Source organism: Aythya fuligula, chromosome 14, assembly GCF_009819795.1.
Source record: "Aythya fuligula isolate bAytFul2 chromosome 14, bAytFul2.pri, whole genome shotgun sequence".
Classification (NCBI taxonomy): Eukaryota; Metazoa; Chordata; class Aves; order Anseriformes; family Anatidae; genus Aythya; species Aythya fuligula.
The window spans coordinates 6,079,236-6,104,713 of NC_045572.1; the positions used below are offsets into that span (position 1 = coordinate 6,079,236).

Genomic DNA, 25,478 nt, shown 5'->3' on the forward strand with positions numbered 1-25,478 from the left:
TTCAAATCAATTACACCTTTTTCTCCCCAAATAAGTAGCTGTCTGCATCAAAACACATTTTTCCTATGATGATACCTGTAGACATTGTTGAAGTCACTTCATGTCCTTCTGTTGGGTAACATCGGTATTGGTCTTGTCTCATTTACGTGCAGTGTTTTCCTCAACAACTTTGAATTACTCCTTTAAGGAGCATTTCAGATAAAATGCTGACTTTGCAGTGCTTTAATTTAAGAAGCAAAGTATCTGTATTTATCCGAGTTCTTGATGTTGCAGATGTCACCTGTTACCTGAACCACTGGTTAGCACAAGTGGGATTCAACCCGACCTGAAAACTGAGGCAACTATATTGCTAGTCAGTTGAGGGAGGTCTATTTTGTGCTGGTGTGGCCTCACCTCAAGTACTGTGTGCAGGTCTGGGCACCACAGTACAAAAATGACATTAAACTGTTGGAGAGTGTCCAGAGGAGGGCGATGAAGATGGTAAAGGGCCTTGAGAGGAAGATGTACATGTACATGTGTGAGGAGCAGCTGAGGGCACTGGACCTGTTCAGCCTGGAGAACAGGAGGCTGAGGGGTGACCTCATTGCGGTCTACAGCTTCCTCATGAGGGGGAGTGGAGAGGCAGGTGACCTATTCTCTGTAAACACCAGTGACAGGACCCACAGGAATGGTGTTAAGCTGAGGCAGGGGAAGTTTAGGCTGGACATGAGGAAGAGGTTCTTTGCTGAGAGGGTGGTCGCACACTGGAACAGGCTTCCCAGGGACGTAGTCACTGCACCAAGCCTGCCTGAATTTAAAAAGTGATTTGACTGTGCACTTAGGCACATGGTCTAAACTTTTGGGTAGACCTGTGCGGTGCCAGGAGTTGGACTTGATGATCCTTATGGGTCCCTTCCAACTCGGGATATTCTATGATTCTATGATTCTATAACTATATTCCACATAGTTCCGTTTCATTTCTTCACATCTTCACAGGCACCTGTAGAGGGGGATTACCCCTCTTCAAGGGTACTCGAGCCATCTGTCAATTCAGCTGCATCTGTAACCATCTGTGTGGTCTCTTTTGCCTTCTGGATTTAAGCAGATTTTTTTTTCCCTCTCAGCACCCTCCTCGGGCTCAGCCTCCTGACCTCAGCCTTCCAGCACTTTCCTAAGCGGGATGGGGCAGCCTGCTGCTGCCTTGGTCTGAGAACGGCCCCAGCCGTGGGTTTGTACACCTTGACAGGCACACAATAGTGACCGGTGCTCATGGTCCAAGCCTCCTGGACTTATAAATTTATGAACCCAGCGCTACGCTGACTCACACCCCTGCGAGCAGGGATATTCCTGTCCCTCCCGGGGGCTGTCACCCGCAGCTCCCGCATTCAGCGAGCAAAGCCTTCCTTTCGCCGCCGTTATGACAAGAATTGCCAAAATCCGAGGGAGCTCTACCTTAACCTTCCCCGCCCGAGGCAGCACACCGGCCTTAACTCCCTCCCAGCCGCACCTGAGCGCGGCGCCTCCCCTCACTGCCTCCCTTTCCAGTCAGGGCTGCGCCATTTCCCCGCCCGCCCGCCCGGACAAGATGGCGCCTCCCGCCCGCGGCGCCCACCTGCCCCCTGCCACCCCCCGGTCCCCGCGGGCCGGCGGCGCTCCCTCAGCCGCCCCCCGGCCGCCACCTCCCGGCCGCCCGCTCCGCCCCAACGGCCGCTCCCCCCCGCTCCGCTCCGCCCCAACGGGCGGCCCCGGCGCGGCTCCGCTCTGCCCCCTACCCCCGGCCCCTCCCCGGCGCCGCTCGGGAAGATGGCGCTGCGCGGCCAGGTCGGTGCAGCCGGGACGGGGCACGGCGGGCAGGGAGCGGGGCTCGGGGACGGGGCTCGGGGGGCTGCGGAGGGGCTCCCCGCTGGGCAGCGAGGGGTGTCCGGGGAGCCGCGGAGGTGTGAGCGGGGTGGGCACGGTGGTGTCGGGCGGGCTGCGGGCTGGCAGCGCTGGCGGTGGCCGTGGTGGGAGCGGGGGCAGCGGCGGGGCGATGTCGGTGCCGGGGCTGTGCGGTGTATCCGCATCCCGTGCCGCGCGGCTGCTCGCCCGGCGCCGTGTTGGCTTCACCTTGGAGCTGCCCCGCGGCCGTGTGAGCTGTCAGCCCCTTCACGAAGGCGGTGGGGGGCTCCCCGCTCAACTTCTGCCCTGGGAGGCAGGGGCAGCCTCGCCCCGGGACTGCCCGAGGTGGGCAGCGGCTGGCAGCGGGGCAGTGATGGCTCCAGCAACAGAGGGAGAAGGGGGGGACGTGGGGGGAGGCGAGGGGCCTCGCAAGACTCTTGTTGAGCTGTCCTCCAGAGACCCTCGTGGCTTCGCTAGGTTGGTAGCAGCAGGCTTTGGAGGATGAGGGAGGCCATCTTAGGCATTTCTTTAAATATTTGGGCATCAGACGTGCTGCATAAAAGAAGGAGCACGAAAATAGCGCTGCCGCCACCTTCTACCTGCAGGGCTGCCTTTTGGACTGGCGTCTCGGCAGCTGGGCCCGTCCTGTTGCTCCTGCGTAGAGCTGGTGGAACTTTCTTAATGGAACGTTTTCAGTCAGAAAAATGCTGATCAAAATCAAAATGTTTGTGGGAATTTGTCAGTGTCAGCAGAACTTTAATCAGGAACCTACCTGGTTTGCTGCCAGTTTGCTTGGCTCTTTGGCTGCCTGCCCGGTGGGTTGCTGTGGAGCCGGGCCCCCAGCGCTTCTGGCCCTTGGCTCCTTTGCAGGCTAGGAGGAGAGCTGCCAGGGACTCCTGGGAGATGGGGACAGAAGTATCTGGGTAGTTTTATTTAGGTTATTCCAGAATTTTATGAAAGTGTGACGACCAGAAAAAAATTAACATCTTACTTTTCTCATTAGGATGTGAATCTCTTGCTTGGAAAATGTAACACTTCCTGGCGATCAGAAGTGCCACTGCTTGTGGCCGTCCGCTTCTGACGCACCTAAAGCCGTTGTCATTCAAGTGCTACGTGCTCAGTGCTACGTGCTCTTCATTGGTGCTGTTGTGGTTTTCTTAGGAGTCATCTTTGGGCTGTTGATAAGGATTTGAGTAACAGAGGCTTCTGAAGGCATCAGGTTCATGTTCTGCATCACAGTAAAAAAAAAAAAAAGGGGGGGGGGGGACAATGTCAGTCTTCCGTTTTCTTGAAGAAAGTATGTATGTATTTTATAGAGCTAGTGTAGACTTCTTGACACTCTCTCGACTTCTCCTTGATTTCTCTTTTTTCTTATTGAATAATACCTCTGTTGCTTTGCTGAAATTCTGTCATAGAGAAGATTGTTTTACTTGCTGGATTTCAGCTTGTCTCTGTTGGTGTCGCTGTCAGAATCAAGGAGAATCAGTCCGTCTCCTCGGTCTCACACAAAGCCTAACCCAGAGGACAAGCTCCTCGGCACTCAGAGAGTTATGAGCAGTTTCTGGCCATACCTCCAGCCTACCCATGAGGGACATTGTTTTGAGACCGGACGTATCCAGATAGAGCATTTCAGAGGTCTGAAGATCATCAGTTTCAATTTCCAACAAGCCAACTTTTCTTTGAAAATTGTCTAGTTTTTGTTCAGGGATGCTTTAAAAAAAACATTGTCCTTTGGATCAAGTGTGACACTTCACAGTTTTAACATGTCAACAAGACATTAATTCTTACGTTTGGCCTAAATTTCAGTGTATCCTTAATATACTAAAAGGGTGCATTAATGCATATTGTCGTGGTTTAACCCGGCCGGCAGCTAAGCACCACACAGCCGTTTGCTCACCCTCCCGCCTCCCTCTCTGAGGTGGGGGAGAGAAATGGGAAAGTGAAGCCTGTGGGGTGACATAAAGACAATTTATTAAGACAGGAAAATAATAATAACAACAATAATAATAATAATAATGATGATAATAGCACTACTACTAATAATGTGTACAAACAAGTGATGCACAATGCAATTGCTCACCACTCGCTGACTGATGCCCAGTCTAACCCCGAGCAGTCTGGCCCCCTCCCCCCGGCTAGCCACCCCTATATATTGTTCAGCATGACTCCAGATGGTATGGAATACCCCTTTGGCTAGTTTGGGTCACCTGTCCTGGGTCTGTCCCCTCCCAGCTCTTACTGCACCCCCAGCCTGCCCGCTGGCAGGACAGAGCGAGAAGCTGAGATGTCCTTGGCTTAGTATAAGCACTGCTCTGCAACAATTAAAACATCGGGGTGTTATCAGCACTCTTCTCATCCTAAGCCAAAACACAGCATTCTACCAGCTACTAGGAAGCAAATTAACTCTGTCCTGACTGAAACCAGGATACACATATGTTCCTGAAATCCACTTTTAGTTATTCTTGTGGAAATTTTTGCTTAGTGAGCTTATAAATAGTTAACATAAGTTATTATACTGATGGTTTCAGCCTCGATCGTTGGGCTTACATCCTAGTTTTCTACTGTGCTTTTCCTGAACTTCTTGCTAAGTTACCTTTGTCCAGATCTGAAAATCAAATTTCAGATCAAATATGGAGGGTCTCTAACCTTTCCTCGTAATGATACAAGAATCTGAATCATGCTTCTCAAGTTGTGTTGGGATTGTTCCATTTCAGAAAGATGCATTGTAATTTATGCCTGAAAACTGTCTTTGTTAGATGTCCTTATTCCCACGTTATACCCCCATAATGTGTTTTTGTGTTGTATTACATTTTCCTTAATGTGAATGCTTGCATTTTATGAGCCTTAGGTTTCACTTTAATTCAAAATTCAGAAAAAGCTCAACAAAACCAAGGAATCTATATGGGCAAAAACAAAAAGAAGAAAAATAGAAAAAATGACCCTTTTATGTTAAGAAACATGTTTCTAAGGAATGGCATGCTTGGGTTAACAGAACTGAATGTGTTTTGGTTGCCAAAGACACTATTATGGTCTTGGATTTTTAAAAGGCATTTGAGCTATGATAGAGGTGATGCTAGATTGTGCTAAACCAGATCTTGTATTTCAAGTACAAAATATCTTCTCAGAAGGGCTGGTAAACAGGATTTGGGCTCAAACTTTTAAATGAGGCTGGTCAAATACTGCATTAGGCTTATTGGTGTTCTTTGTTCCCCACCTCTTTCTAGGCCGTGCTCGAGTCATGAAGTATTCACTAGGCACCTTCAAATGACAGGGCCAGTTCTTGATGAGGGTTCCACGGGCTTTGGAAAGCTGATGGATGCTCAAGTTTCTGTTTGTGTAGCAGTTTCCAAAACATGGCCAAAGGGTTCATCTCTCTTGTGAAACTGTCACTAGTAGATGTAAACCATATTCTTGACAGTGAAGATGCTTTTTGCTTTTTTTTTTTTCCTTTACTGAAATGCACTTTCCAACTTTGAAGTGGAGAGGAATTTTATCTCCTCTGTTGGTCCTATCGCTTCTGAATTGTCCTGTCTTTCACTGATACTTGCATCCACAGATAAAGACTGCTAATTTTTTCTAGGTGTAGTACTTTGATGAGCAGTTAAAGCTTTTAAAATTAAGTTTACCAGAAGTTTTCCAAACAGCATAACTCAAACTGTTCACTAGTCTCCATCTTCTCTCTTTTTTTTTTTTTTTTTTTTTTTTTTGGAAAAGATACAGATTTCCCATATGAAGACTAAGAATAACAGGTAGATTGAACCATATTATAAAACACTTTGATAGCTGAGAGAGTAAGATATACAAGCTTCATTTTCAGAGTTCTTTTTATTTTATTGTCACAGAAAACCTCTTCTCTTTTAGTAATTAAAATGCGAGTCACCTGGAAAGTTTAGCACAGGTAACAGTTCATATTACTGGTATGTAGCTAGTTTTATAAGCATTCAGAGGAATCTTTTGTGGTTGAATAATCTCCATAGAAATTTCAATTGTGTTCTTTTCTAACAGAGTCTGGCAGAACTAGAAGTACTATGTAACCACCTATATGAAGGAACAGATCTAGCACAGCGAATGCAAGCAGAGAAGGTACTCTTGGAGCTAATTAATAGCCCAGAATGTCTTAGCCAGTGCCAACTTTTATTAGAACAAGGAACAGTAAGTATCTGAAATACGTGTTATCCATAAATGTAATTGGAAGCTCACATAGGTTTCCCGGTGTTGGGCTGTTACTATGTCAGTACAATAACATCAAAATAGTTTTCCCTTTTTTTATACATATCTGTTTTGTAAATTTTTCTAACAAATTTCACATTTCAAAGCAGTCTTTGTAAGACTGGCAACATGTTGCATTAGAGATGACATGGACAAAAGGGAAGAGCATCCTAGCTTTCGGTTTCAGTGCTTTCAGAAGGTTGTAATCAGGGGTGTGTTACCTCTACAGCAGCGTTGGGACACAGTCTGGAATAACCTGGTATTGAACATCACCTGCTCCTGTTTCCAGCTTTCAGCTGCCATGGAAAAAAAGTTGTATAAAACACCCCACACCTTTAAACTGCTTACCTGTTGTCTGCTGATTTAAACCATTCTCTTCTCATTACGCAGTTCCATTTTTGGTGTTTAATTTCATGATTAAGAATAGATAAAGTGATGAGGGGGTTGATTCTGATTTGATAGTCCAAGGTGACCCCAGTGTAGTTCTCATCGTTTTTTAAATCATTCAAAGACAGCTTTTAAGATGCTCTGGATGTTTGGGAGATAGCAGTAATACCTGGGAAGAACTTGCCAAATCCATTAGGCTCTAGCGCATACTTAAGTAATTTATTCAGCTCTAACATAATTTAATTGTTAAAAAAAAATGTTACACCTACAGAATTCATTATAGAAAAGTATTTAAATATTTACATTTATTAGAGTGTATTATGCCTGATCCTGTAATTAATTTGTACAGTAAAAATTGTTTCTGAGGAATCAATTTTGGGTCAGTCGTTGAGCTCTGGATTAATTGCTTGACTGATGGTCCTGTGAACCGGGCGGCTGAACAAGAGCAGTGAAGCTGTGCCCACTTTCTCAAGTCCATGGTGTGGCAGCTGCTGTACCTCAGTCTGGTTTCTTGTGAAGCACTCTACTACACCTCGATTTCTGGCCTGGGTGCTGGAAACCATCATATGAGAAATTCTGTAGTGCCCAACATCTACTCATTTTAGAAACAGTCTTTGTGTACCTCTCATTTCTTCTTTTCATGTGATGTGTAGACAACTTAAGCACTTCCTTAAGAAAGCGTGTAAGGCATTTCAGGACTCTCACAATTTCAGATACTGAATTACTACATATAAATGAAAAAAACTGTTCTGTGGTAAATTTGAAGTCAGGCTGAACAGACCCTGAATGTTTAAAAAAAAAAAAAAAAAGTCATAGCTTTATTCAACAGAATCATTTAGAATTATTTCAACAAAAATTATGATTTCCTGGAGTTGTCTGGTGTTTCGAACTATTAGCAGTATCTATAGTCTTAAGGCTTTTAATGGAACAAAGAGAACTTTCTATTGTGGTTTAAAAATCCTCAAATACTAAAGGTGTTGTACGTTTCTTTTAAAAAGAAAAAAAAAAGGGGAAACGAGTATCTTTCATGCAGGACTAGACCAATCATCTCATGGTTCTAAACTATTAAGTAGTATAAAAGCACAGGTTTCAAAACTAAAAGAACTCCACATATAATAAAAGAACTTTTAAGACGAATAGTTACTATCAAAAGGGGTAATGTTTTTAGGACTCCACCTCTGGTACTCATTCAGCTGTGTTTTATGCTTATTTATAATTAAGCAAAAATAATACTAAAATACATCTTACGTAAACTTTTGGTATACCTAAATGTAACCAAAACGTGATAACTACTGATATGACATTGTCCATGCCTTTACTTATCCTACATTTAAAAACTATCTTTTGATATTTTTTGTAGACATCATATGCTCAGCTTCTAGCAGCAACATGCCTGTCTAAGCTTGTAAGCAGGGCATCTCCATTACCGGTTGAACAAAGGATTGACATCCGTAAGTACAGTTTGCAGTTAAAATTTCCTTACATTAGTTGTATCTAGTACTTCATATTACCACTGAAACTATCCAGTGGCTAATCTGTTTTTTTCTCTAGGTCTCTACATTTACCAAACTTGTTATTCGTTAGGGAGTCATTGTGAGAGTGTGAACATAATGGTCATTACGAGTTCTTTAATCACTTCTCTGCAAGTAATGAACATATAACATTTCTGAGTTTCAAAATTTAAATAAATAAATACGTTGGCTCAGATAATTTCACATTTTAACAAAAGTTCATTTTTGAGGACATACTTTGTCTTTATCCCACAAGATGATTAAGAGATTTAGTTCGTATTTGCAAAGGATAAAAGTTGCAGATACTGCTAGTACACCTGCCAGTCTCTTACATGTACCATTCCTCATGATCAGCTCTTGAGATTTGCAGTAACATTTGTGAAGTGTTAACATTTGTAAAAAGCATGCCAGGGCAGGTTCTTACTTGCAGGATTGAGATGCTACAGAATTTTCCGTACTTTTAAGGATCTATGTTAATTTTCATAACCTAAAAAAGCAAGCAAGTACGTGTTGGGTTGAATAGTGAAAGGCTTTGCACGAGGAACATACAAGTTGTTACAGATATTTAGAAAGTCTCCACTGTTGTATCGATTCTGTGGATGGTAGTACTCTGAAATGCATGTCAGAGAATCCACTTCTGAGACAAGTTCTTTCGGTGTTCTTTTAGGTAAAAATCAGCTTTAATCAACTTCAATTACATACATTTTAACAGCTTTTGGAACAGGTTATTCTGCTAGTTAGAGAGGAATTTCTGTAGCTGAAATGTATATTGCTCAAGGAAATTCTCTGGGCTGAAGTGAGAACATTCAGTAGGGTCTCTTGTCTGAGAAGACTTCTGTGTACCTTGAGCTGGTTGTGAGAGCTACGGTTACATACTGAATAAATCATTGCCACATGTATAAGATCAAAATGAAAAAATTACAGTATTTTTTTTACCTTCCATCATTCCTTGAATTCACTATTGTCATGTGTGTCCTAGGATAGTGATCATGTATGTAATGTGCTTTGTGTTACTAGATGGTTAGCTGTATTGAATATAACATAACCTAGTTATTATATTAAACAAAAGAATGTACCTTTTTTCAAATTCATGCCTTAGTTTTCTATTAGAACTATATCATTTTTATTTATTTTTTTTTAACAGAAGACTAATGTTACTGATTTAAAAATGCTTCTTTACAGGAAATTACATTCTGAACTATGTAGCTTCTCAGCCCAAACTGGCTCCTTTTGTCATGCAAGCTCTTGTTCAAGTCATCGCTAAAATTACGAAATTAGGATGGTTTGAGGTACTGAAAGATCAACTTATCTTCAGAGATATTACTGCTGATGTAAAAAAATTTTTGCAGGTAGGAAACAATTGTTCACTTACGTATTTTTATGTTTAGAACTCTTCATTTTTTCATTGGCATGTTTTGTCATTAGGTTTTTACTCTTGAGTGGAAAAGATGTGAAGAGAATTACTTAAAACAGAAGATTGTTCTACGATGAAGATCAAGACTGGTGTTCATGCTTGTGTATTGATGCCATTCACTATTCATAGTCCTGTTGAGTTTTTGTTGATTTTCTTTTTCCAAAACACTTCTTCGTACTGTGAATATAAACATCAACCTCTAATATCAAGCCATGCTATTTAATGCCTTCTTTTTTTTTTTTCAACTGTTGTGGAGATATATTTCTGATAAGCTATTAGCTCCAGCTAATTAGAAGACCTGATTAGAAGCAGTGTAACTGCACCATCTGAAGAATAAGAATGTCAAATGTTTTAAACGTTAATCTCAATTGTGCCAAACTGTTTACTAATTTAAATGTTTGGTCAAAAAGATAGATTTTTAACATTTTTAGAGCATTTTTTATTGTGATTTTTGTTACTGTTCTGCATAAGCAGTGGGAATTGACTAGCACTTCGATTTTTATCAGAAATCACTAGCAACCCCTGTGTCTGAGGCTACTGAGGAAAGCTTGTGTAAAGATGGAATTACAGTATGCAAAACTGTGGGACAGCGTATATTTGTTATGTGGTTGATCAAAGAATCACAGAATCATCTAGGTTGGAAGAGACCTCCAAGATCACCTAGTCCAACCTCTGACCTACCACTAACCAGTCCTCCACTAAGCCATATCTCTAAGCTCTACATCTAAACGTCTTTTAAAGACTTCCAGGGATGGTGACTCCACCACTTCCCTGGGCAGCCCATTCCAATGCCTCACAACCCTCTCAGTAAAGAAGTTCTTCCTAATATCCAGCCTAAAACTCCACTGGCACAACTTTAGCCCATTCCCCCTCGTCCTGTCACCAGGCACGTGGGAGAACAGACCAACCCCCACCTCGCTACAGCCTCCCTTGAGGTACCTGTAGAGAGCGATAAGGTCGCCCCTGAGCCTCCTCTTCTCCAGGCTGAACAAGCCCAGCTCCCTCAGCCGCTCCTCGTAGGACTTGTTCTCCAGGCCCCTCACCAGCTTCGTCGCCCTTCTCTGCACCCACTCGAGCACCTCGATGTCCTTCTTGTAGCGAGGGGCCCAAAACTGAACACAGTACTCGAGGTGCGGCCTCACCAGAGCCGAGTACAGGGGGACGATCACCTCCCTAGCCCTGCTGGCCACACTGTTCCTGATACAAGCCAGGATGCCGTTGGCCTTCTTGGCCACCTGAGCACACTGCTGGCTCATATTCAGCCGACTATCCACCATCACTCCCAGGTCCTTCTCTGCCTGGCAGCTCTCCAACCACTCCTCTCCCAGTCTGTAGCTCTGCTTGGGGTTATTGCGCCCCAGGTGCAGGACCCGGCACTTGGCCTTGTTGAACTTCATGCAGTTGACCTCAGCCCATCGGTCCAGCTTATCCAGATTGGATTGATGATTCATATTTGTGTGCATAGGTACTTTCCTACCTGCATATGCATGTTCTCTCTCTGTACATGTAGAGGGGTGAAAGAAAAAAAAAGGCTATTCTGCCTCTCCTAGGATTATGGTGTACAACATAGGGAGATAGGTAATCAATCTAGAGTGTTTTTTGTAACCATTTTGGCATTTGTATTTAGCCTATCACAAAAATTATCCATTCTAGAAAGTGATATGGGCAATCTGGGGAGGAAAGATAACTAATTTTCCCTCTCCAGTAATTGAATGAAGCAGGAATGTTCTTGTGTTACATTTCTTTCCACATTATTTCCTGTTTCCCCCTCTGCTCATCATTAGAGCAAAGAAGATGAGTTACAGGATAGAGAGGTGATCTTTATACATAGTATTTGAGAATTGGAAAGAACAGGGTGTAGTCATTCATTCACTGTTCACTAGGCAAACTTACATGTCAAATCTAGAGTAAGTACAATCAGACATGGTAGCTAATGATATATATAATAGACAGCATCTTCTGTGAAGTAAGTTCAGGGAAAGTGATCATATGGTTTATTAGCCCGACAATTAATTTTATGTTTAATATTTATATAAATGTTCCCTAAAAAATGCTGGGAGATAGCTAATCTGCATTGAAAGTTATTTCTGATGTCTATGTAGACGTTAAGCCTAATACTTATCTTAAGAAAAAAAGTATCAGAAAATGTAAAGTATTTGGAGATATACTTCCAAAATGATCCATTATTTGTGTATGTCTTGGTGATTCTGGCAGCTCTGCAAGAAAATAAGGAGTTAGTTTGTCTTTTTTGCCACTGAGCTTATTTTACTTGTATTGCAGTCTGATTTTGTTCATAGTACTATTCAAATTACTGTAGGTTTTGAGTTACATTGGGAATGTCTAATAAAAGATAAGCTGCAATATCTCGTTTATTAAAAACAAACTCAAGTATACTGCTCCACCGTTTTGCAGTTATTTTTATGAATGTACTGTAATTGGATTTTGCATTTATTATTAAAATGATTGCAGTGTGACTCTTTGGTGTGTAGTTCATTAAAAATGGAGATTTAAATGCAAAATTTAGCTTAAGAGATTTCTTTAGTTAAATTAAGAATTCCTGTGGAAAAGGAAATTAAGCCATATATCTACTAGCGAATTAAATTTTATATAAAAATTGAAAAATAATCCCTAAATAATACTGATACATATTGATAATTAGCAAATTGTAGCTTCAAATACTTCCACGTTAACATTCCAGATTGAAGTTCATCCAGTGTGAATTCGAGTGTGGTTTAATACAGTAAAAGAGATTATAGACTCTAGATCTCCAATTCTGTTCTCAGTTCCTCCATAATTCATCGCAACAGCTTTCCACACCAGTGAAAAAAGAGAGGTTGCATTTTCAATTTTTACAGATTTATGTGATCAAAGGAACATTCATGCAAAATGTAAAAGAAACTTCGGTGCTCAAATTATAAGATGTTTAATCTTATTGAAAAGGCAGATAGGGCAACAGTACAAATCTTGCCTGAGGGCTCTGCAAACTTTTTCCTTTTGGTTTGATTTGGTGTAAGTGATATTACAGAATAGATGACTGTGAAAAATGAGTCCAGTGAAGAGTATCAGCCAGATTCTTCATTAATTGAACTTTGGTTGCTCTTAAGAGTTTCCAAAATAATGAGTTCGGCTGTGACAAATTGAATTTTGGACACCGAGGGAGCCGAGGCTGCAGACTTCAGCTATGCAAGTAGACATAGGTCTTCACAATTAAATCAGTGGCAAGGCCTAATTGCAGTTGATTCTAATTATTTTTAACAAAGCAGATTTGCTTAATAAATGCTTTGTAGTAGATCAGTAAGGACAACTAAATGTAAAATTCTACCTTCTACTTGATTTTCAAAGCATTCCAAGGGCCTTAACTATTATCGATCAGGTCACACCCTTAGATGCAAGTAGTTGGTATCTACTGCCTCCCTTTCTACACACGTTTTTGGAAATGGAATATATCACTTAATTCAAGGCTGTGCATTGCAGAGTACTGTGGAGAGAAGAGAATGAAGTTTTGTTTATCTACATCTCGTAACTACATTATTTTTCTGAGATTGCCCTGTGATTGTCTTCATCCATGCATGGCTTAATTTTTTTAATGGTTTGAATTTTTATGCAGTTCACCGTATCAGTTCTGGAAGACTGAGCAAACCTTTTAGAAATGTGTAATAGTGAATTTCTACGTTGTGGTTGCTTAGACTGTTTTCAGGCAGATTTTTTTTATCATACCATTCTTAAGTTTTATGATGAGATTTTTTTTCAGAGTTAATTAAGGAGCGTAACGTCCAATTCTATTAATGTGATAGAAGTTGTCACGAAAGACTTCTAAACAACTTAGCATATCTCAGCCTAATAATTCCTCTTGTTTCTCTGTTGATAAATTTTAAGTACCTGCAGTGGTATTTGAGCAATCATATATATATATATATATTTATTTTTTTTTTTCTGTAGGGCACCGTGGACCATTATATAATTGGAGTAATGATTCTCTCAGAACTGACTCAGGAAATGAACCTAGTAAGCATGTGTGTTTGTTTTTTCTTTCTGCAAGGGATGTATGTATTAGTGATGCAGCAGCATGTCACATGTGTCTGCCTTTCATAAAAATGTTAGGAGAAACACTGCTTAGACATAAACTGATTAACACCCCTTCTAACCTCTACCAAAATATATATAGAGAGATTGATAATGCACAGACTGCACCCGTACCAGATATGTGCCGTATCTGCTACAGGGTAGTGTTTCTCATCCCTTTCACTAGAACTAGTAAGGAGAACTGAAAAATCAACTCTTTTAAATTTATTTCTGCTAATGATTCTATTTTGTGATCTTGACCTGAGGAAGTGCTTCAGACCTTTCCATCCAGAGAGTGGCAGCCTCGAAGGGGAAATAGAAGCAGGCACTTTAGGAAGCTGCCAAGTTCTAGCTTTGCTGTTGGACTATATTTTTTCTTTTCTAGTGTAAAATAATTTACCTGCCAGATGCACGTATCATTTAGTCTTAGCAGAGCAGGGAGCATTGTTGATTATATTGTAACTTTTCTTAGGTTGATTATTCAAGACCTTCAGCAAAACATCGTAAAATAGCTACCTCATTCCGTGACACCTCTTTAAAGGACATACTGATGCTTGCGTGCTCTCTTTTAAAAGAGGTGAGGCTCTTTACAGTTAATATTTAAGTTGTTAACTTCATAATTGTTCCAGTTTGAATCACCAGTATTTTCCAAGTCACTGAATTCTGTACTTCAGTGGATTATGTGGCACCCAATTAAGCTCAAGACCAAACAATATTCAAAGATAAAAATTTTAGTCTTCTTCCCTTCCTCTGTCTCTCTTGCTCTTGCTCTCAGTGTTTCTGCCTGTACCACCTCCCTCTCTCTTTATACCTTGCCATAAAAGATGAACTATCTAAATCCTGAGTGATGTTTCAATGATTTCCTTTCCTTCATTGTCCATGTTTTCTTTAATTTAATTTTATCTTGATTTGCTGGGCCTTCCATCTCAATATTTGCTGAAAGAATTATTTATTGAACTATGAGCCACCAAGAAGAAAGACAATTCTCCATCTTGTGGTATGGCTTAAGGTGGTTTCCTCCTTTGCTAGTTCCGTCATCTTCTCTGTAACGTTTGAGATAATTGAAGGTTCAGCCTTCTTAGAACGTAGACAGGAGGCTCTGAGAAGTCTATATATATTGTTATATAACAATTAAATAAAGGGTAAGCCCTCACTTCTGAAGAGGGATTGCTCTGCTAATTTACAGAGGCTGTTCTAAATCTGTGTTGGAATTCCAAGTTAATAGAGAAATCAAATATCATTTAAAAGATGAATTAATTTTTTTTTTGGAAGAATGTGTAATCTTACTAGATATACTAAACCCAATTGCACAGGAAGATAATAAATGTGTTTATGAGAACTTCCTAGCTTTATTCAACTTCAGCTGGTCTTACAGGTATTTTTTCAGTCTTCCATATGTTGAGAGGTTTGTCAGATTCACATCACACAGATAATCTGGACAAAAGCGTATGAAATATTAATTGGCATTTTTGTAATGCCAACTTGAGTAGAGGAAGCCAATTTTAGAAATACTTATCAGCATCTATAGTACACTGAAAAATACACTCAACTGCTAATTATGGAGTCACTAAAATAATTCCAACCTATTGCATGCAAGAGTATGAAAGTTAGGAGCAGATTGTTAGCAAAACAGGTAATTTTCATTCCTATATCATCTGAATTTTAAAACCTTTTTGTTGATAAAATTGAGAAATATGATTTGAGTATAAATAGGGAGCAGATGAACTAGGTAAAAAGTTGTTGCATCCACTGTATTTTATTTTTTTTAAAACAAAATTATGATAATTTTCTTTTCTAATGTTCAAGAACTCCAACAGTGACTAATGAACTGGAGGCTTATTTTTAGTGCCTTTATATTGTTCTTGTAATTTTGAGGCAGTAACTTTCTTTAAGATAAAATGTTGCTTAAATTGTTGTAATTACAGAAGCAGATCAGTAAAAAGGTGTACTTACAGTATGCTCAGTGTAGATTTCCAAATCCCAAAAGCTCATTTTGCTTACAAAATACGTTTTTATTCTGACACTACAGCGGTTATAATGCGATGGAGACAGACAGCTGTGTTCATACAGAAGTTGTAAATAGCTGTATTCAGATTACATACAGACTATTCATTGTTTGCTTTTTTTCTTTGTTTTGTGTGTGTGTTTTTTTGTTGTTGTTTAGTTTAGTTTTGTTTTTAATTTTAGTGTGAGGTTTTCCTAGACATATCAAAGGAATTAGCAGCCTGGACAATCTTAGGCATTGAACTGAAATAACCTCCAACAACAAAAACCCACAGTTGTTGCAATAATTCTTAACCATATGATAGACGTGACATATACACCATGCTGGTCTGAAGTAACTGAAAAACATGAAGTATTACTGTTTAATTTTTGCAATGAACATCAACAGTATTTTACCAGGCTGTATCAATGACATGCTGCATTTTGCCTATAAGTACTTTATATCAAAGAGTTATTTCACTAGTCTTTTAAAAATATGTATAAGGCCTGGAGTTTTAGCTTGATGTGGATGATGTCTCTTACCTGGTAATAATAATTTTTCCCCTTGTCTATAAGGAGTACTGTATGTTTTATAGTTAAAGGATTTAGTTTTTTCTTAGTATGTGTTCTCTTGCTGTGGACTTTGAAGTTTTACGTCCAAACAATTTCCTTTTCAAAACTGTTTATAAAACATGTTCTGTGCAGGTGACCAGACAAAATGTTTTTTCTCCTTAGCTCTTGGCAAAACCTTTAACCATTCAGGACCGACAGCAAGAAAGTCTAGCCATGCATCTTCTGAAGCTTGTGTTAAACTGTCTTAATTTTGATTTCATTGGAAATTCAGCTGATGAATCTGCAGATGACCTATGCACTGTGCAGATTCCAACAAACTGGAGAACAAGTAAGAAAGGATCGTAGCTGTTAGTAGTCTGAAGCATTCTACACTCACTGTTTAACTACTTTTGTCACAATACTTGCAAATATAAAATCCTTTTTTATGTGGAGTAGAGTTTTTTACTGGTGAGTTATTGGGAAACCTCTTCTGCTATTTCTCTCACACTTTTCCTATTGTTATCTTTACAGACAGAGATAATGAATGTGGTCTATAACATAGGTATTCACAGTAAATCAAATTACTCTAACTAGACACACTGAACACTATTCTCATCCCTGAGATATGAACACCTTGAAGAGGTACAGCATTTATAGCATGTCTGCTTTCTTTCCTCTTCTTCCTGATAAGAAAACCGTGTGTGTGTGTTTGTTTATTTGTTTATTTAAGTCTGCTTGTTTTCTTTAGAATGTGAATTTGTTAATGAAGGCAGCAGAAGGGCTGCATCTTGGTTCTTGGGCTCTAGAGTTTTGACTTCGTGGACTCGCACAGTGCAGATGGCAGTGTAGCATAAATACATCCAAGCTAGCTTTAATGAAATTACCTTGGGTGATGGAAGCAGTATATACCAGCAGTATGGAGTTCCTTGTAGACTAATTTATCCTGCTTCTTGGCAAAATAAATTAGCCAGCTTGGAAGTCTGTTACTTGTAACAAAAGCAGCTACACAGATTCATGTAACCAAGATGGGAGTTTAAATCTGGCTTACTTAGAGGCATGGAATCATAGAATATCCTGAGTTGGAAGGAAACCTCAAAGATCATTGGGTCCAAGTCCTGGCTTCATGCAGGACTGCCTATAAATTAAACCATGTCTGAGAACCTCGTCCAAATGTTTCTTGACCAGGCTTGATGTGGTGACCACATCCCTGGGCAGCCTGTCCCAGTGCCCGACCACCTCTGGGTGCAGAACCTTTCCCTAACCCCCAGCCTGACCCTCCCCTGTCCCAGCTCCATGCCGTTCCCTCGGGTCCTGTCGCTGTCCCCAGAGAGCAGAGCTCAGCGCCTGCCCCTCCGCTCCCCTCATGAGGGAGCTGCAGGCCGCCATGAGGCCTCCCCTCGGCCTGCTCTGCTCTGGGCTGAGCACACCAAGGGACCTCAGTGTCCTTGGTGCGTCTTGCCCTCCAGACCTTTCACAATCTTTGTTGCCCTACTTGAATAAAATTGCACTGTAGTGTTTGATACTGCTTTTGATATCAACTGTATTATTCTTCATCAGTTTCCACGTGTGACTTCATTCTTTCTCCCCTAATGTACGGAAGCCTCTAATTACAGTGTGAGGTACATCAAAGGATATGGCAAGCAGGGGAATACTGATGAAAGTCTGAATTTACCCAAGTGATAGCAATTTACCAAGACAACCTGGAGAAGTGAAGGGGAGAGGTTTTTCCTAAGATTTTAGTTTAGATGCTTTAAACCCTCCATGGATCTTCTTTTTTTCATTAAACTCTAGGAGTGTGTTAGGAAATTAATTTTTTTTATGTTACATTATTTTACACAAGGCTTCATAAAAATAATGTTTACACATTGAACAACTTTGGAATGTTTCCTGATTTGTGGGATTATATCATTATGAATTATCAATGAATTTTTTCTACTCTCTTGTTGCTTTTTCATGAAGGAGGGTAACACTATAGTTCATTTGATGTGCTTCCATGGTGAATGGGTAACAGAGTCTTTAAAGTATTTTCTGTTTATGTGCCTATAGACTCTAGGGTAGTCTGGGTATCTTTAAGGACTTGCCTTTACTTACATATACACGAAACTAATTCTTATTATCTGGTACCTGTCATAGTGTTGTACTGTAGTAACCTGAAGAAATCAGTGACCTATGTCTACTACAGAATAGCATTCTGTAGACAAAAGACAGAGTATTGCATAATCTACAGTTTAAGGAAGGTGTTCTTTATGAGCTATAGAATAGATGTGATAAAAAGAGAACAGTGTTATACTGTACAATGAGCTGATTAATGCATCTATCCATAGTTTATTCTCAACTACGGTGATATCTCATTCTTGGGCGTTGTGTATTTTTTTGTTGTTAAAAAGGAGATAATTCTGTTGAAATAAAGATACATGGTTATTGCTGGCAGAAAGTGGTAAAACCAACTTATCTTTTTCCTTAGTTTTCCTGGAGCCAGGGACCTTGGACCTGTTTTTTGATTTGTATCATTCCCTTCCACCAATGCTGTCTCAGTTAGTAAGTGACACAGTGATTTACACTCAAATAATGATGGTAAATAGTCTTTTTTTTTACGTCTGTACTTTCTCCAGAAGACCCTGTTTCATTCTGTGCATTAGCATATTATGAGTCCCACAACTATTAACTCACTGGTTCAGTGCCCAGTCACAATGTCTTCTCTTCAGCCTTGGTTTTCATTTCTGAGTCTGAAAGCATTCAAACCCTTCCAGTTTCAGTACTACTATGCCACACAGAAAGTATCTTCCTAATTACTTTGAAGTCATAAGCTGTTGTAATAGAGATTTTTAAAACTGAGCCATAGTTATGTACAATGATCTTACAGACATTGCTGGAAAAATAATCTTCAGTCACTGAACCTAATACAGACATCAGTAGATTGGATTGCTCCAAGCAATAAGAGATCATTATTCTGAAAATTTATTTTTTTAAATCTTACAGTTGTTTTATTCTTTAGGCACTTTCTTGTTTAGTTCAGTTTGCTTCTACGAGGAGATCTTTATTCAGCAATCCAGAACGTGCCAAGTATCTTGGCAATCTAATCAAAGGAGTGAAACAAATACTTGAAAATCCGCAGGTATCTATCTTTTTATTTTTGATTCTGTTTATTTTAAATGCTGAAACAGATGTGGATTTGTTTTTCCAGTCACAATTGTCATTAATTTATTGAATCTATTAAAACCACTCTCAGCCAGCCATCTGTTTGTTTTGATTTCCTATTCAAAACAAAGAGGGAAAAAAAGAAACTATGTAAATAAAGTTGTCAGCTGATCAGCCATAGTGCTGTGAAATTTCTACTAGATTAAGCTGTTAACTTCTACAAATTTGCTTCTTCAAATTTAGGGTTTATCTGATCCGGGTACTTACCATGAATTCTGTCGGTTTTTGGCTCGGCTAAAGACGAACTATCAACTGGGAGAGCTGGTAATGGTGAAAGATTACCCAGAAGTTATCCGGCTTATAGCAAATTTTACTATTACTAGCTTGCAGGTAAGAATGTATACTGAAGTTTTCTGTTTTCTTCAGCTCTTGAAAGACAGTGTCAATCCTGGTTCTCTGCATTGGTGTGGCTTTTTTTTTTTTTTTTTTTTTTTTTGAGGACTTGGTAAAGTTTGCCTTTACATAAAAACGTATTTTCATAGTGGTGTAACTTATAAATTCTTTGCAGCTGATTCCCACTCTTCCTGTGGAGTTTTGTTATGGGAGCAGATTTAAAGAAAGACAACGGAAATGGGTCATAGACATTAATCCTCAAGCTTTAGTCTTTACCCTCAAAAAAATCCAACAAACTAGATCCTCTGTCAAAACCTAAAATGGTTACACCTGTGCTCCCATTTAACCTTTGAAATGCCTACACTGAGTAGATTCCTGGGGTTCGGCTTTTGCATCTATCTATGTATCTCGATGTATCACGCACATACATGTATACAAACATACGCACAGTTGTTTATATGCTGAGCTACTGAGTTGGAATCAGAAGCTAGGTGGAGTGCTATTCAAATTTTTGAGGGCTCTACATAAGAAGGACAGAGGGAGGACATGATCCTGAAAGACAGGGTCAAGATTCTCAGTGTTAAAAAAAAAAAAAAAAATCACAGCTTTATTTTTGAAACACATCAAGAAAAATGCATGCTCACTAATGTGAGAAACACTCTGTAGCCAATAACTTAGGCTCAGGCGAGGATCTCAGTGAAGTAGTAATTTTTATTCATGATTACAATGGTGGGCGTCCCACAAGCAGGAGAGCGCACCTACTTGTTCCAAAGCACAGTTCATATACCTTTTTTTCCTCTGAGGACTGGGACCCTTCCCTGTTTCCCCATTGACTGGGTAATCCAGGTTCACAATCTATCTGGCGCTTCATAGAGAATACATGGCTTTCAGTTGCCTGCCTGCTATAAGTCAAATTTCTTTTGACTTTTATACTCTTTGAGGTGGTAATGTTTCTTACACGGTGGTTTCTGCCTAATTGCTCTAAGGATTCTGGTTGTCTGTGTTTTACAAGGTAGGCTGCCAAGCTTTCTTATCACTGCAAGCATATCTCAATACCATATTCCTTTCCTCTAAACAATGTAACTCTGCAAAAAAAGCATTTCTATTCCCACACTGAGTAATAGTGCAATTGCTATTTTTACATCTCCTCCAGAGGCTTTCTCTAATCTTCAGAATAGCAGTAGCAGATAACCACCTTTAGGAGAAGATTTTGGCCTTTAAATTCCTGAATGGCCGTTTGCAGCTCTATAAACTTGGAAGAAAAAAGAAGGTTGAGATGCATTTCTGTACTTTACATTCCCTACTGGGTTGCTCTAGACAGTTCCCTACTCGAGGTTTAGGATTTTTGAATGGCCCTTTCACAGCACTTAAATCTCACCATGTACTAAGGATCTAGGCCTCGCTCTGAGCTTCCTGTTGTGGATTTCACCTGAGGGAGGTGGGAGTCCCTGCAAATACCATACTGCAATTACTACATAGTCTGTAACATGTGCCATCGTATGTTTCAGTTCTGTCTGGGTCCTTCAATGGTTGTGTGAATGAATAAGGCTGCTAAAGATAAAAATACTGAGTTTCACAATTAAAATTTCACACTGGGATGCTTTAACAGACGTGTGTTTTGTTTTCTTATAGCACTGGGAGTTTGCTCCAAACAGCGTTCATTATTTGCTAACTCTGTGGCAAAGAATGGTGGCATCTGTACCTTTTGTGAAAACGGCAGAACCCCACCTCTTAGACACATACGCACCTGAGATAACAAAAGCTTATATTACTTCTAGACTGGATTGTGTTCCTGTAGTTATAAGGTAAACTCGAAATTGCAATTTGTAATATAGAAGGTTACATTTTCTGATTTATTGGTGTATTGTATTTTGGTTATGTTTAAAATCTATGTACAAAGTACTGCGGTGATTTCTTTAGATTATCTTAATTAGTAGATGCTGATTTATTCCTTTTACCTATAATTTGTGCCAAAATCAACTGTAAGTCCTAGTTGGTTTTCTTCTCGTAGTCCTTGTATTTTGGAAAAAGCCTTTAATTCCTTTCTTTCTTTTTTTTGAAGAATATCTAAATTAACTCTTTCACCTGTGACCTGTTTATGTGTACTGCTACACGAGTCACTTTCTAGGGCTGTGGAGTGTAAAGCAGTGAGGGGAAGCAGAAGGAAGTCCACGCATAGGGAAAGTATCAGGCCAAGTAGAACAAGCTCTAGTGGCAAGACTGAAATTGTCCTTCTTAATGTCTTAGCTCATATCTGTTTTTATACTTAAAGCATATCATATAATCCACACTATAATAAAACAAATTTTAAAAAAGTGTCTAGATTGCTGAAAGAATTTAGTTTTCTCTGAGGGCTTTTATGAATTCCTACTAGAGAGATATTGTGTCAGACTGCGGGACTGCAGAACAAGCCACATCTGCTTTGCCTTCTCAGTTTTCAGTTGCTGAGATGATGTCATTTATTCTGTTTGTGTGAGGAAGTACATTTAGCTTCACCATTGTTATCCTTTTGTCTCAGCTTAGCCAAACTCTTCTGTCTGCAATTCATGTAACCTGTCATCTCACTTCTTAGAGACAAAGCTATAGTTGGTATTACTTGCCTGAGGTTATCACCCTAGTTGTGTTAAAGGCTGACTTCCTAATGGTTTAAAATTGTGAGCTTCCACCGTTCCAGTGCTAGGACATGGAAGAGCAAGCAACTTATTGTATGTACAGTTAGTTTTATCTGGTCATTTCTCAACCAGACTAAACTTCTTTGGCATTATAAAGTTATCTTCTCAGTTTTGCTTTTCTGTGATGTATTCTCAGGGTGACACTTTTTGGCTCAGCTTTCTCCCCTACTGAGTGGTGTGCTCCATATCAGCTTTCAGACATGAAGCACTCAGGTCTGAGCTTCTGGATTGCACCATCTTGCATGAGCAGCTCCATGAAAATATGTTATTGTCTTCAACAGCACTGAAAGTTCAGTTTCTTTTAGTTTGGCACTGACAAGGGATTCTTCTGGATGTTCTTGTTACTTCGTTCTTTGCTGGAAGAAACTTTCTAATCTGTGAAAAAAGCCATCAGGAAAAAAGATGAGGAGAGTACTGATCTTAGACCAGTTTGTGTCGTTTGTAAGACAGTCTTAATTCTGTGAGTGTGTAACCATTCTCAGCTGTAAGTAATTTGTGTATCTTCCTAGTATTGTCATACTCTCTTCTGTGATGAAGATCCTCTGTTGTGGTATTTCTGTAGACAGTAATATCTAATGTACACTTTAATCTCAAATGTCTAGGCCATCCTTGAGAAACACAGGACATCTGGCAGTTGATTCCAAAAGACTTCTCTTTGCTCAAAGGACATTAATTGATGTCTTTGCAAACAAGTCCTGTTTTTTGGAATGACCGTTTTCTGTACACACCAGTATGGTTGATACCATTACCCTGCATTCAGGGGCCATCCAGCTGGTCCTTAAGACAGAGAAGGAATCTCAGCTGTTTTACATTGTTCAGCATTTGGGTATTAGCACTGGGGCGCATTAATCCATGTGTATGCAGAGGGGACCAGTCTGAATAAGCCTGGTGGGTGTTAAATCAGAAAAAAGATACCTCCATCCTCATGATTTAATATTTTAATATCAAGAAGATACATCTTATTGGAAAGAAGCAGTTCCCAACTTCATGTGTAACATTGCAAGGTCAGCGAGTTCATTAACTTCACAGCCTTTATACTTTTGAAGTGTTGCCTAAATATTGAGATTTCAGCTTTTTTGTTTGTTTTTGTTTGTTTTTAAGATACAGTGTAGATTTTTATTTTCACAGCCTGCTTGACTGATTTTCTTTTGAGTGCTGTGTTCACCCTGCAAAGTCACACTTACATTCATTTACATGAAGATGGGATCCAAGAATCATAGGATGGTTTGGGTTGAAGAGACCTTAAAGATCATCTTGTTCCAACCCCCCTGCCACAGGCAGAGACACCACCCATTAAATCAGGTTGCTCAAAGCCCCATCCAACCTGGCCTTGAACACTTCCAGGGATGGGGCATCCACAGCTTCTCTGGTCAGCCTGTTCCAGTGCCTCACTGCCCTCTGAGTGAAGAATTTCTTCCTAACATCTCTTTTAAGTCTACCATCATTTAATTAAAGCTGTTACCCCTTGTCCTGTTGCTACCCTGATTGACAAGGAGTCCCTCCCCAGCTTTCCTGGAGCCCTCCCTTAGGTACTGGAAGGCAGCTGTAAGGTGTCCCTGGAGCCTTGTTTTCTCCAGGCTGAACAACTCCAGCTCCCTCAGCCTGTTTGCATAGGAGAGGGGCTCCAACCCCTTGATCATCTTTGTGGCCTCCTCTGGGCTTATGCTAATACATCCATGTCCTTCTTGTGCTGGGGCCCCAGAGCTGAACACAAGGCTCCAGGTGGGATCTCATGAGAGTAGAGGGGCAGAATCCCCTCCCTCGCCCTGCTGGCCACGCTGCTTTTGGTGCAGCCCAGGGTACAGGGGGCTTTCTGGACTGCAAGCACACACTGCTGGCTCAGGTCGAGCTTCTCATCCACCAACACCTCCAGGTCCTTCTCAGGGCTGCTCTCAATCCATTTTCAACACAACCTGTGTTGTCTGTGCTTGGGCTTGCCCCAGCCCAGCTGCAGGACCTTGCACTTGGCCTTGCTGAACCCCATTAGGTCCACACAGCCCCACCTCTCAGGCCTGCCCAGGTCCCTCTGGATGCCATCCCTTCCCTCCTGTGTGCCGATCACACCGCACAGCTTGGTGTCATCAGCAAATGTGCTGAGCGTGCGCTCTATTTTACTGTCCACATCACCAACAAAAAAGTTAAACAGCACCAGTCCCAGATGCTTTATCTATATCCAGTAGAGCATTTCTGAAGGCTACGTTTTTTTCATTCCCTATGCAATAAAAGAGTAACTTTCTAATGAATAAACCTTCCTTACTGTGATTTGTGTAAAGAGTATAGGTACACTTTAGGGCAAGAACTATTGGTGTTTTTGTTCCAGGCATTCTGTAGGATCACAGCTTGCTTGCAGCAGAACCTGTAATAAAGCAGCTGCATAGAACTTTACTGAAGCTTGCTCCTTGGCTTTCGTATCATGGTCTTATGCTTAATTTGATGAATATGCAAAATCCATTTCTGCTATGTATTTCATTCTTTCCCATCATCATCCTCTGAAAAATGTGCTGCTTGTTAGGCACAGACAGGCACAGAAGACCTCAGGTCTTCAGGAATTACCTTTCCGTGTTTATGCTGCCAATTTCATCTCCTCTCTGCCTTGCAGTTCTTTGCATTTTGAACTGTATGTTAAGAGATTGTTGTGGTGTAGATGTGTATGGGTGTGTATGTAAAGCAAATGAGATCTTGTGTCTGTCTGCTGTGTGTAAAAGCTGCGAAGGTTTTCACAGGTAGTTCAGCAGTTGGCTGACAGTGGTGCAAGGTCTGGATGGGAAAGCAAAGAATCAGCTTTCAAGAAATAGTAGCTAAGTGGTTACTTTTTGTCTCTATTCCAGAGATGGTTTAGAAGATCCACTGGATGATACAGCTACAGTTTTCCAACAACTGGAGCAGCTGTGCACAGTTAGCAGGTGTGAATATGAAAAGACCTGTACACTTCTTGTACAGTTGTTTGACCAAAATGCACAAAACTACCAAAAACTATTGCACTCTTCTAGTAGGAATCCATTAGAAATCACAGTCCAGGAAGGTTAGTATTTAATTTAATTTTTAGACTGTGTTTTATATGCTAATAAAAATATCCTTGCGTATGAAGCAGCAGTAATCATGTGGCAGATGTCCCTACATCTTTTCTGGAACAAGAAATTCATGTTCCAAGTAACCTTGCACCACATTTCCACCGTTTTTATGTTAAATAGATGTATTGGCAGTCGATATGTTTAATATCTTGTTACATCTTTAGAATGTAGGCATGAGAGCTGTAAAAACTTTTAATTTCTGAAAATCAACATTTTAGTGCCCCAGGTG

The 25,478-nt window shown here is 40.3% G+C and overlaps 1 protein-coding gene across 2 annotated transcripts in view; it reads left to right on the forward strand.

Moving 5' to 3' along the window:
• The first annotated feature begins 1,769 nt into the window (after positions 1-1,769).
• Positions 1,770-25,478, forward strand: part of RANBP17 (RAN binding protein 17) — a 162,520-nt gene continuing 138,811 nt past the window's right edge. For both annotated transcript variants that reach the window (XM_032197067.1, XM_032197068.1), the window contains exons 1-12: positions 1,770-1,800; positions 5,863-6,009; positions 7,814-7,904; positions 9,147-9,313; positions 13,318-13,383; positions 13,913-14,017; positions 16,159-16,324; positions 18,440-18,513; positions 18,971-19,090; positions 19,357-19,503; positions 21,139-21,311; positions 25,007-25,200. In XM_032197067.1, the coding sequence (XP_032052958.1) occupies positions 1,783-1,800; positions 5,863-6,009; positions 7,814-7,904; positions 9,147-9,313; positions 13,318-13,383; positions 13,913-14,017; positions 16,159-16,324; positions 18,440-18,513; positions 18,971-19,090; positions 19,357-19,503; positions 21,139-21,311; positions 25,007-25,200 (1,468 nt within the window). In that variant the 5' untranslated portion in view covers positions 1,770-1,782. The remainder of the gene's footprint in view (positions 1,801-5,862; positions 6,010-7,813; positions 7,905-9,146; positions 9,314-13,317; positions 13,384-13,912; positions 14,018-16,158; positions 16,325-18,439; positions 18,514-18,970; positions 19,091-19,356; positions 19,504-21,138; positions 21,312-25,006; positions 25,201-25,478) is intronic.